The sequence below is a fragment of the Solea solea genome, chromosome 2 (assembly GCF_958295425.1).
Source record: "Solea solea chromosome 2, fSolSol10.1, whole genome shotgun sequence".
In the NCBI taxonomy this organism is placed as follows: domain Eukaryota; kingdom Metazoa; phylum Chordata; class Actinopteri; order Pleuronectiformes; family Soleidae; genus Solea; species Solea solea.
The window spans coordinates 29,091,532-29,105,099 of record NC_081135.1 but is presented as its reverse complement, the minus strand read 5'-3'; the positions used below and the strand labels follow the sequence as shown (position 1 = coordinate 29,105,099).

At 38.8% G+C, this 13,568-nt stretch overlaps 1 protein-coding gene across 1 annotated transcript in view; it reads left to right on the top strand.

Moving 5' to 3' along the window:
- The first annotated feature begins 1,193 nt into the window (after positions 1-1,193).
- Positions 1,194-13,568, top strand: part of LOC131455395 (general transcription factor IIF subunit 2-like) — a 41,231-nt gene continuing 28,856 nt past the window's right edge. Inside the window, exons 1-4 of the mRNA XM_058622996.1 lie at positions 1,194-1,333; positions 1,897-1,970; positions 2,240-2,258; positions 2,943-3,087. Coding sequence (XP_058478979.1) covers positions 1,268-1,333; positions 1,897-1,970; positions 2,240-2,258; positions 2,943-3,087 — 304 coding nt within the window. The 5' untranslated portion in view covers positions 1,194-1,267. The remainder of the gene's footprint in view (positions 1,334-1,896; positions 1,971-2,239; positions 2,259-2,942; positions 3,088-13,568) is intronic.

Genomic DNA, 13,568 nt, shown 5'->3' with positions numbered 1-13,568 from the left:
ACTGTGTATCTTTTCATATTCACACTGCTTCAGCTTCTGACATTTAAATCACAAACACATGCACAAGTGTTTTAATTTTGAGTTTTGCTGAGGACCATGTCTTTTAATTTGCCTGTAAATTGGGAATGCAAATGAAGTAGCTCATTTGTTGCCTCAGTCGAACACCACTGTGATTAAACACTGTTCAAATAAACCTGTTGAATGTTTGCTTTACCTGATAATGTTGAGATGGCAACATTAATATAATTTGTATTACTGTGAATTAACATTTTACTGGCAGTATCTATCATGCAGGGAAATTGAATTGCGGGCCCACTCAGGTTCCCTCTTGATCTGTTACTTTGGTGGTTTAGATGTTAATGATGAAATCAAAGTGTGGGCTACAGCTCGCTCAGGAAGCCACCTACGGTGTATGAACATGCTATGTATTCATTAGCATACTTGGCTATGGACTTAAGTGGCCTGATAATCAGACTGAATCACAATTTAGTTTCACTTTGCAGAGTAAATCAGAGACGTGGGCAGTGAACTCTTGAGTTTAACACAACGTCAGTCCATAACCCTTTGAAATCCATAAATTATCACAAGCATACTGTATATTTGTCTGCAGTAGGTTGTTGTAGGTGGAGTCACCAAACCATGTCATTAAAATGTACTGTCACTTTCTCCTTTCCCTTTCACTTGCTCTGTGGTGACTTCATTTAACAGCAACTAAATTATATATACTTATATATACTGTATCTGCAATATAACCCAATTAGTTCAAATAATACAGCTAGCTAGCTAGCTATAATTTCAATATTCTAGCTAGCTATTATTTCAATGTTCTAGCTAGCTAGCTAAGATGTCTTAAACGTGGAAATCAGACACATAGTCAACTGTATAAAAGATTAAATATGAAACACAAGAAAAGTAAATCAAAGAATAACAGATGAGGATTAAATAATCCAGTCAACAACAATAAAATGCAAGCAGCAGTGAATTATATTATTATCTTAAACCGAATATCACTAACTGTACACAATGTATTCTTTATAAAACATTTATGTGTTGCACAACGGGCTTAAATTAAGTAAAAAATATTGATTGTAGTTGATGTGAATTAATCAAGCTGTTGCTGTGACTTTCTAATTTAATCAGCCAGTGCGCAAACCTGTTGCTGATCCCTGTGACTTTTATTTTGAAAGAGTAGACGGGGTCGTTTTATTTTGTGGCCTGAATCGTTACCGACCGACAGACAGACACGCGTGGACAAGTCGAAGCGAGAATGTCCCAGAACACGGAGCTCAACCTGACCGGAGTCAAACAGAGTCAAGGCGTGTGGCTGGTTAAGGTTTGTTCTACCGTCTTTTATCACACAAATCATTGAATGATTGATTACATGATTGATTACATGATTAATTGGTTGAGCGGGTTATACAGGTGCAGGTCAGTCGTGCTGCTTTACAGGCCAATCCGATTAACGCTTCGATCATCCATCTCAGATTAAGTACAATTAACAGAATAAATGTGTTAACCTGTCAACTGAAGCAAAGTTATTCACCATTATTAAAGTTGTAAAAATTTGGGATCAGACAATACACGATATTACCACGCATCGCGATAAAAGCTCTCACAACATGCTGATCATGGTGAACTTCAATTATCGGTACAATCTGTTCTTGGAGAAAATTGTTCATATTTAATGTTATTGACTTGTAAACACGGCTAAAATGCAGTCCTAGTTATTTTATTTTGAAGTGTCACAAAGGGGAGACAGTATTTAAGATAAGATAAGATAGCCCTTATTTTGGTAAATATAGTTGTGACAAGAAATGTTCTTATCTTCCCATACATGATACAAATATGGAAGTGTTAATGTTTATGTGTTGTACGTTGGTGTATTCATGTCCCCAGGTTCCCAAGTATTTATCTCAGCAGTGGGACAACGCTGCAGAAAAGGGAGAAGTTGGAAAGATCACCATTGGAAAGTATGTACCAAAGGAATCAATCACCAAGAAATATTATCCTTCTATTTATATATCTATCCTTATATCTCATTCTAATTCTGCAATTCTCTGATTAAGCTGTTTTTTTGTAATTATCTTAGGTGTTGTTGTCACATTTTGAACTGTTGATTGGGGTGTGGGTATTATTGAAGGCTATTTTATGTAGGAAAATAATAGAGTATTCATTATAATCTTAAACTGCAGCCTTGAATAATATGAGTGATGCATCTGCTTCTCTGTCTCCTTGACAGAAAACAAGGCAAAACAGAGGTGAGCCAACTTCATCTAACACCGCAAAGACCTGAAAGAGCTTTGTCTATGGCTCGGGGATGAAATCATTAATTTCCTTCTGTGATTAAAAATCAGCTTCTTCTTTTCCACTTATTTGGTGAATTAAGGAGTTCATTAAGTGCTTTCATATCTCTGCCGTTTAGGGCTGAACAATTCATCAAAATTGCAATGCAGCCTACTGTAATATTAAATATGTGTGTAGCCTACAAATGGATGACAAATAAAATCAACAGAGCAGTTTCTGACTGTAGAAAAACACCAACACTAAAGGTTTATACTGACCCCTAAAGGCTGCAAATCTCATGTTTTATCTTATTTTGAGTGGAGTTAAACTTAATCAAGGCAAAGCCGTCATGACATGTGACCATCTATGCATTTGAGATATAAGCCAAAATGTTTGGCAAAATATAAATTTTTATTGAATTATTGTCTTGATCTTCACATCATATTCTACAGACTGTGAAGAGAACATATTTGTTTCTCACAGATCTGCACAAATATCACACAGTATCCATTTTAAATAGGTGAAAATGAGTAGAATGATATAAAAAATGACCACTGACTCTGCTCCCTCAAGTTTCATCCTGTCATATTTGACCTTATCTGGTGACTCAGAGAATAATGTTGTCGTCCACCATGTCTTGACTCTGCTGTGTTTCTCAGGTACATTTCAGCCTCGATGCAGAGCTGAGCGCGCTGGGTGCCGCGGAGGAGAAGGACGGATCATTTCATGTGCCGCGGGATCATCCCTTCACGGTGCAAACAGTGGGTGGTCAGACACTGGCAGTTTTCAGCCAGAGCAGCACAGGTCAGTCTGCAGCTCGGCTGCTCCAGCCTTTCACTCTCTGCTTCTTTTCATAATTTTATCTGAGACACGGCAGCAGCCTTCAGACTGACTCCACTGTGCACAAACCATGCTGCACTGCGAACCAATTAAGTTTTAATTGGATCGCAGTGCAGAGCGGTTTGTGTCCAACATGGAAATAATCTGTAAATCTTACTGCAAGTAGTCCACCTGCAGATCAATGAGTCTGGAAAAAGTGGTAAATAGGGGAAAAAACAAACCAGCAATCAAATGCTTGTGGTGAAAAAAAGCACAAATAATATATATGGACTGATTCAGAGGCTTGAGGATTTTGTTGTTGCAAAAACAAACTAATAACTTTCAGCACATAATCCAGATTTATTTACTGTGGGAAGAGAATTCTCTGTAATCTGTGCGGTTTGTATTTCCACCGTGTTCTTTTTCTCCATGTTTTTTGAAATGGCCGATGTATGGAAATGGACCAAGTTCTGTCTTTCTTTGTCTTCTGTTAAAGGTCTTGTTTAAAGGTGGGTTCCAGCCGTACTGGCTTCACCCTCTTATCACATCATGATATTCAGGCCGTCTGGATATATTTTGATTCTATGGCTGTAGAATTGTCAAAAAAATTATTTAATGATTTTTTTGCTTATGCCTCGTTTTCCAAGATAACTTTCACTTTCGATATCTGGCAGTTATTCAACCGTTTAGGAATTATGGTTATAAATCTTGTCTGTGATTGGACGGTCGTTCCGTGGAAGTCCTGAAGGGCTACCGTAATCATGAGGGTCGCTGGGCCAATCTCAGCTGACATGGGGTTTCAATTTTCTAGATATCACAAATGTTCTAGGAGTGACGACGCTAATGAGAAGTAAAGTATGCGTGCCAAATCCTGTTGGCGACAACAGGAGGGTTAAATGGCTGCAAAATGTGTTCCACCAATCAGCGTTCTTCAGCACACAGCCCCACCCCTCTAGAGTTCCTGGTAATCTGAAAAGTCCCCAGTGACGAGGTACTTATTTTGGTGAAAGTTTTTCAAAGTCCTGGGTAAATTTCTTATATTTAAGATATACATAAAACTTTTTATATGTGGCCCTTCCCATACTTCATCTATGTCAGTGTGGCCCTACGGGAAAAAACATGGTGCGCACCTCTTCTGTAGTTTCTTTTCTACAGTAGTTTTCTTGCTTTTGGAGGAGAGCTGGTTTTTATGCGACTTGACTACTGATGTATGGAGGATTTTTGCTGCAGGCATCGTTTGTCATCCTGCTTTCTGAGCCAGAGGGACTTGTATGAGATGCAGAGCTTGAAATACAGTAGCTGTAACTGGGGATGAGCTGATATGATATTATTAAGTGTTGGTATTGGTCTGATTCCAGTCTAAATCGCAGGATCTGATATCGGTATATTGTAAATGTAAAATCTGATGCGACCCCAAACCCTACATATCACGTAAATGCTTCACGAAAATCAGATTGTAAAGAGAGAAACGTCTTATGAGCAGAAAGTGGACATATTTTCAGATAAAAGAGGAAAAAAACGCAAAACAGATTTTTATCAGATTGATATTGGATAAGGCTGAAATTGGCATCAAGTCGTTCTAGCTGTGAACATTTAATGGACTTACAAGGGAAGTAAACAACATCCACAATGTAATAATTGTTTGAAGGCAATAGCAGAAAATTGCAAATTAAATGGAAGCTATTGCAGGAAAGAAAAAGTGAAATGGAACAAAAATCTGTGACAATACTAACTCAGCAGGAGGCAGGGTGTTTAAATCAAGAGCAGTTCTGCGCCTTTCTGTTTGCCAGTGCTCAGTAACAATTAAATTACTGCCTCTCAAGCCTCTAAGGGTGTTGCTGTATTTGAGTGTTGATGGCACAAAAACTCAACAAGCAAGCTTTTAACGTCCTTCATTTGGAGCCAAATTGGTTTAATACACAAATGGTTTTTTTTGGCCATAACTCTACTCAAGAGTGGAAAAACATTTATATAACTGGAGCAGTAGTGAAAAAGTTTGAACTATCAAAGAGACAAAATCATTTTTTAAGTTTTTTTGGTGATTTTTTTTTTTACCACAAATAGCAATAATATCCTATACAGTGTGATATTGTAATCTTTTGTTTGGCCATATTATATCACTTTTGGGACAAAAAGTCAACATTTTTTAACTGATGTTACAAATAAATATGTAACTTTTTGTGGATTAGCATAAAAAAAATCAATTGACATTTCAGTCCACTAGATGGTGCCAAGTGCTCACTCTTACTAGAGCTGTTGTGTGAGTATATCTCAATATATGATTTTGCAATATCGTGATAATATTGTATCGTAACTTAAATATCGCGACAATATCGTATTATGACCTAAATATTGTGGCAGTATCGTGACTTAAATATCGTGACAGTATCGTATTGTGACTTAAATATTGTGACAGTATTGTATTGTGACTTAAATATTGTGATATTATCGTCTTGTGACTTAAATATTGCGACAATATCGTATCATCGTGATAATAGCTTATCGAGAATTAAACATAATGACAGTATCGTATCGTGACTTAAATATCGTGACAGTATCGTATCATGACTTAAATATCGTGACAATATCGTATCATGACATAAATATCATGACAGTATTGTGACTTAAATATCGTGACAGTATCGTGATTAAATATCGTGACAATATCGTATCATGACTTAAATATCGTGATAATATCGTATCGTGACTTAAATATTAACAGTTTGCTTAAGTGCAAAAAAGGGTATAAAATGTGAATCCAGTTTGTTATTTGGCAAATTTGTTTTAGTTTTAAACAAATTTTTTTGAAAGATTTCTAAAATATTTATGGTTTTATGAAGGGTGGTATAATATATTAGCATATAAAGCACTCTATATTGAAATATATTTTATTCTAATATTTTATGGCTTTCTTTGTATAGCTCTTTATATCTTTTATTTATATAGTTAATCCTTGTTTACGTTTCATCTCACTGATGGCAGCAAGGCACGTGGTAGAATAGAAGTTAAATTGGAACACTTTGGGCATTTACTTACTAAAAAGCTGGTTCCAGTGATACTGTTAGATAAGTATGAACTGATATTACTAATGATGTTGTGAAAGTGGTTTTTTTTTTTCTCCCTCTCTCCTTTATTTAGCCTGCAGAAACTAATCATTTCCCACACACATCGTATGTGTCCACACAAAGATAACAAATATATCTGGCCTTTTTTAAATGTTTTCAGGTAGGTTGTGTAACTGAGAAAGGAAAGAAGAGAAAAGAGATATTACTGTTGTAGGATGTTACAGCATCACAAATGAGTAAAATCAGTGGCATTATGGAAATGACATATCTCCATGTGTGGATTTAAAAGAAATCAGATAAGTGTCTCCCCATGGTAATTTCTCCTCCTGTTAATGAGCTTTTTTTTTGCCTCTATAGAAGGTTCCTACAGCGTTTTGCACTAAAAACGGCCGCCTGCTGCTGCTGCTGCTGCTGCTGCTGTATATTGAAACTGGCTCATTAATGAGCTGACAGACATGACATAACTCTGTAAAGCTGAGTGGAGCTTCAGATTCAGGTGATAATTCTCTGAAGGTTGAGCACGACTCACACCGCCACTCACATTGGCACAGAAATATTGATTGTAATTAAGCCAAATTTTAAAGGGTATGTCCTAATCATCAAGTCTAAAGATTGAAGGGGAAAATTGGGACAGTGTGTGTGGGTGAATGCACTGAGATTCAGCTTAATTTACTAAATATTTCCTGTGGTGGTTTGTCCTTGTAGGAAAATTGAAATTCTCTGTGCTACTGCCATGGCAACAGATGGTTTCCCATCAGTTACATTTCTGTCTCCGTCCGTTAACTGTAATGGAAATTGAAATAAAGCTTTCTCCTCATTAGGTTACATCCGACAGCCAAAAGGTTGATTCCATCTCCGCCCTCATGCACTTTAGTTGCACCCACACTTGCATCTGCATTAATATCAACCTCCTACATGTGATAATGGATTTTTCTCTTTTACAACATGTGTTTTGTTCTTTTATCTCAAACGGCAACACTTTAGCATGCTTCAAACGTCCGGCTGAATTATTGAAAATCTATTTAGGCTCAAACAAAACAACTAAAGCTTTGCGTTGTCGGGGTGAGAGAGGATGATGAGAATGATGGTCTTGTGTTTGTGAATGTGGGAATGTGGCATTCAGAAGGCGTAAAAAGCTCCTGGTTTCATCTTGAAGGTGTCCGTGTCGGTTTTGCTGTGAAAGTGGGATAATGTCCTTGGAGATGTGGTGGTGTGTAGTCTCTATTTACCTGACTGATGCTCAGCTCCACCCCCACTCGCCTACAGGAAGGTGTACTGTATGACACCGGTCTCCCACTCACTTTTTTTTTTTTATTATTATTATTTTTTTTTTTACAGTTTCTCTCTTAAACACACACTGCACACACACCTGCAGTGGTTTGATCTTCACTTGCACTCTCACACTTTTTTTTGCCTCACACCTACTCAGATTTTTGCAGATTCTCGACACATCGGATGGAGCAGGTGTGCATTTTCAAATTTAAAGTGAAATGGAGTAAGTTTTTCCATCACATATGCTCCTCATCCATCCATCCATTATCTAAAACATCATAAACATGAGGATCACGGTAGGACCACTGCAGGACATGGGGACAAACAAACAGTCACTCACTCACAGGCACACCTACAGGCAGTAGTGGTCAGTTAACCTCTGCATGTTTTTGGACTGTGGGAGGAAACTGGGAGAACGTGCAAACTCCACACAATACGAATACGTATCTCACACGCATTTGTCTTCGTAACAAGCTGGCGATTAAAGACAAAATCTACATTATTGTTAAGGCAGCAAACGCTTCTGACCGAAGACGTTTTAAGGCCCTTTTGCCTGATGAAAATATGATGTTTTGGCCCAAATATTCAATTTCTTACCACATAAAATTCCCTTGACGGCATTTACTTAGTGATCCCTGGTGTAGGGTCATCATCATCATTTACACTCCACACATGAGACATGAACACTTTTATTTTCACCTGAGAACATGTTTTCATGATTTAAAGCACTTAAAACTGGGCTAAAGGCACAAAAACAGGGTTATGTGGCTGCTGAATAACCTTTATTTCCTTGCTTTCTATCTCTTGATTGTTCCGTCACTCAGTCAGCAAACTCATTTCTAATGTCATGATAATAAACCGAAGAATTTCGTGACACAAAGATTTTTTTGTTTTTTTTCTACCAATGTCGAAAAATGGGCGGTGCCTACTTTGTCCTTGTCTATTTATTAGAAAATATGTAATCCAGCCAGTCACGCATGTGTCTCGTATAATCTGTATAATCCATTCCTCCTCCTCTGCTTCTCTGCCATGTATTCAACAGGCCAACAATGGTGGAGGTTTCTAATGGTTACTGTCGTTGATTGATATGTACACGAATACCATCTGACGTGGCTTTTGTATTGTACGCCTGCTAGCTAAATGTTCCTCCATTATTTCCTCTCTAGTTGTTCTGCTTTGTTCTGGCAAGGACCAGGTATTGATTAAGAGGTTGCTAAGCAACAGGCTTAGTTTGCACAGAAGCGTGCAAAGGAGAACAGAAGGCCAGATGTAATGTACTGCTCTGTTACAGTGTGACTTTCTTTCAGCTGCCTCTGCAGAGCTTTCCACTGAAAGTTTCCGGTGCTCGAGTATTTTGAAAATCAAAGCGTCGGAGTTCACTGTTCATTTGTAGACATTTCTGTAGATTGTCTGTGAACTGCTGTTACTTTGACACGGCGGCTTTGAGCGCACACGTCCATTAACTAGTGTTGGATTTTCTCATTTTCTAATGCGTTTTTTTCGTTCATGGAGTAAAACAGAGATGGGCTGTGATTTTGATGTCTTTCACATAGGCTACATACAAGAAGCAGAGAAAACGTTTGTATGGTTTTTTTTTTGTGTCAGAGTCAGAAATACTTTGATCCCCAGTGAGAAATAAGAAACGTTGATGTCGTGCAGTGTTCGTATGGTGTTGTGTTGGATCCTCATGAATTGAGCCGGTGCAGAAGTGGAAGTGGCTGTTGGCTGGACACCGAGCAGACTGTTGTAGGAGTTTTACTGAAGGAGAGAGGCCAGGTGTGTGAGATGAGTGGAGGGTTTAAAGAGGATTATCTCTCAACTGAGGCCTCCTTGAAAAACATGACTCTGTAGTCTGATGACCCTAACAACACGCGCTATCAGGATCCGACTTCATTCCCTGAACAGTAATGGCGCTTCTCCATTATATGCAAGTGAAGATCAAGCTCTAGCACTACTCAACTCGTCTACTCACTTTGGTATCAGGCACACGCCTGATACTCAACGTGGGCGGGGTTGTCGTAGCACAGCTGTGCTGAACTGCCCTGACGTCGTTTATACAGGACACAAGCACACAAACTAGTAATGAGCAAAGCAGTGTACTGAAACATTCAAGAAAGTGAATTAAAAAGATTAGTTCAGTACTTCCTGCATGACCAGGGCACAGACTCCATCAGTCACTGGACTTAAATTCGGCTGAACGAGTTGTGATTTCGGCTCACGATCGCCCGCTTTCAGCAGTGCCGTCGCTACATATACCAGACTCCTCTGTTAAATACTGAGATTTAAAAAAAATCCAGAACATGCATTGATCTGCAACATTTAGCAAGCACATTTCTAAGTCTGATCTACAGTGCGGCAATTTTTGGTTGATTAATCGGAATGACTCTGCCAGTGACGACACTCTGACCAATCAGTGGCCGGCAGTCTGTTGACGTCAAATTATAGTATCGGCTCCGCTCACTTGGAACCTCACCAGAACAGGTACTTAATAAGTACCAGATACCAGGTACGTCCCAGGTACAATGGAAAAGCAAAAATAGTCAAGCCGAGTCGTGCTGGAACTGTAAAATGGAAAATCCCCATTTGTTGTATCGGCACGTCGTTTTCCTACTACACGGGCAGCATGGGGTTGGGGAATATTTTATCCTCTCAAACCTTTTTTTGAGCTGTAGAATACACTTCTAAAACTTTTCATGGACCCTTCTTTGTAAAAAAAAAAAAAAAAAACAAGTCGCGCCGAGTAGTGCTAGAATTGTATAATACCATAAGTTTTGCACTTACAACTGTGTGGTTGGGTGGTTTCCATGTCTGACGTCGAGGAGCAGTCTTGTTAGGGGAGTTAAGGCCGTTTCCTCCCGTGTTTTTCCAATGGGAGGCTTCAGAGTTCCTGGCCTCTCGAGCATAGTCGCTCTCTACTGTTGCACCAGTTCACAGCAACAGAAGACAACTAGAAAACAAGGTTATACAGTTACACATTCACATTGGCGGCTGCACATCTAGAGTGTAGGTTATGCATGAATTCATTCTAATTTAAAAATAATTTATTTATTTTACTCATTGAAAAACACAGGTTAATAGTGGAGTTACAAAAGGCATACAGTATTTAGTAACTGTCACATAATCACTTTCCAGTTTATTTACCTACTTCTAACTGATGCAGTCTAATACAATTTAAAGTAAAGTCTAACTTCATGTAATCAAAATGGTTTCAGGAACGTGTTTTTGGTTTTGGAGGATCTTACTGTTCTGTGTGGTATTGTGCTGTATTTCATCATATTGAAATTAATTTGTCATGGTTCTTATTTGTATGTGTTCACATAGATTAACTAGACAATGTATTAAGGATTTATTGCAGATGTGTGATGGATAGATATCAAATCTTAATTGGCGTGACAGTACACACAAGACACTTTAACAGTTTACAGTTTAAAATTACACCAAAATAATAGACCAAAAGGTCAGACCTCTACAACATTCACAAGCACATTATTCATGAGCATGACGCTAAACTATGTATAATCTATAATCATATCTTTTATAATGCAGTGTAACCAGCAGCAGGGATCAGACTTATCCCTGCACATTCTGCAAATGCACGATTATATTAACACCTGCTGAATTTAGAGGGCACCTTGAACTGCTTACCACATTCCTCAAACCATTTCCGAACAATGCGTTCTGTGTGGAAGAGTCCGCTATTATCCCGCTGAAAGAGATTCGCCGGCCACAAAGAGCCGTACCTGGCTCGGGTTCTGCTTTCTGCTTCTGTGCGTGCAACAAAATGTGTACATTTGAGTGAGTGTGAGCAGGAAATTCACCACATGTAACTTCACATGTACAACTCAAGGCTCAAAGACATGAAAAAAAGGATGAACCCCTGGCGAAGAAAACACTGCTGTTGGAGGGGAATGTTAGATCAAGTGATCGGAAAGCCAGACTGACGTGGAATTTTAGTATGAATGGAAAACCAAACTGGCTCCCCACGGACATGGAATGCAGAAAGTATGACCAAACTTAAAGGAATACTTCACCGATTTGCATTAAGCTTTGTATTACTAGAATAAAGGTAGTATTTTTGAAAAACTGTGCTTCCCAACCTCAGTTTCCCCTGAGTTGAGAAATATCTTCATTCTTTTCTTTGTTAAGTATCCACCAGTGCCACTTGGTCCTGTTAGCGTAACTGTTAGCAAAGATGGCGGACACTGTTTACATTCTGGGAATGAGGTCCCGTCCCCCTACGAGTGGGTCTAAAAGTGCGAATTAGCGTTGCAGTTTCAAGCCTCGGACCAAGTGTCACTGGTGGTAAAAAAGAAAAAAGATTGAAGATATTTCTGGACTCAGGGAAAACTGAGGTTGAGAAGCACAATTTTTCAAAAATACTACCCCTAGTCTAGTAATACAGAGCTAAATGCAAATCAGTGAAGTATTCCTTTAAGGTTTTCATGTCCTTCATGATGACCATCACATTGTCCAAGTGCGAGGAGGAGCACATGATTGACTACATGACCTTCATTGCTCCAGGATCCATTCCAGAGCTGTGTGTCGTAAACTCCTGGAACCATGTGTGTAACTGGAGTGTAGTAGCCTTTCTGGGTTTTGCTGATCTGTTTCCGAGATCCTGTGAGCCAGTTTGTTTGTTTCTGTTTGTTTCTCAACCACAAGGTCCCACAAGGTCCATTTGAGCTACTGAAATGTAGGAGATGGTTGTCGGCTTTTACAGCCAGGACTCAAAAAAAGGCACAATCCAGATCAATCCAGAATTACTTGGATTTACAGTTACATCTGTTATTTTTCTCTGGTGCAAAAAACCCCCAGAGCAAGCCAGAAATGGTCTAACCAGAGAAACATTGTCCACTTTCTCGTTCCTTTGTTTTGCCTCTGGAAATAAAGGTTTGTCCAACACTGGCTGTGCTCCCCACACAAAAGCCATGTGACACCCAGCGTAATGACAGGGAACTAAACATGAAGCTGTGTCACCAGCAGATGCAGTGTGAGCCTCTGTCAGCAGGACACTTAACGGAATGAAGCCATTGTAGCACATTTTACAAACCTTCTGGGGTGAGTTTTCTCTTCAGGTGGCATATTGTGAACTTGCCACAGCAGGAAATGTGTGTTTTAATGCACAATTACACAAAGAAAAAAATGGAGAAAGTAGAAGCAGTATTTCAACATTATTCTGAGTAAGACATTATTTCCATCATAATGTTTGTTGCATTACAATAATGAGGAAATGCTGTTTACATGGCAGTTTGTTTGTTTTTAACATATCGTATTTCTCAGTCTGGTTCATATCGGTATATTGCTGTCCATGACTGCAGCTCCCAGTGCAGCAATCCATCCAGAGAGAGAAAGAGAGAGAGAGAGTTGAAGAGCTCGTCCTTGTACTTGCTCTCTGATGCCACGTTGTCTGTGTCTTCACAGAACCATCAGCTGGTCGTCAGTTTTCTGAAAATGAAAAAAAAAAACATTGACAGAAATTGACTGCCCTGATCGTTAACTTCACTCTACAGACACAGATTCCTGTCACTGATTTTTGAATCGTATAAGAGTTCACGTGGATGGCGTGTCAAAGCGTGACGATTACTATTAATTAATATACATGCACGCCAAAAAAGTTTCGAACTGACATTTTGTTTCTGGAAAATTCCAGAAGCAACGTTATCAGCATTGGGGACATATGGATTTTTCTCACCTCAGTGGCAGAAAAAAAAATAGACTTCAGGCTGGAATCTGTGAACAAATGATTCACATACATTTTTGATGAGTAAGGTCTGCTTCAGAGGCTTTTACACCCAGAGGTGTAGTTCTTGTTCTTCTTGTTTATCAGGAGTAGTATGGAAAGGCTCAGGTTTTGGCATTGTTTATGTTAGGGATGTTTGGTATAGGATTTTATCAAATATCACGATAGAAAACACTCGCAGCGGTGAATTTTTGCCATTAGGAAGATAATTCACACTGTGCACCAGTGACTTGAATATGCTGCTTAGCTCGGCAACATACAGTCCTAGTTATTTATTTGGAAGTGGTACAAGGGGGAGCCTGCGTCTGTGCAGTCATTCCAAGACCTCATGATTAATAATGATCTTATTTAGAAAATTTAATTTAAAAAAAGAAAAATTCATCCAGAGA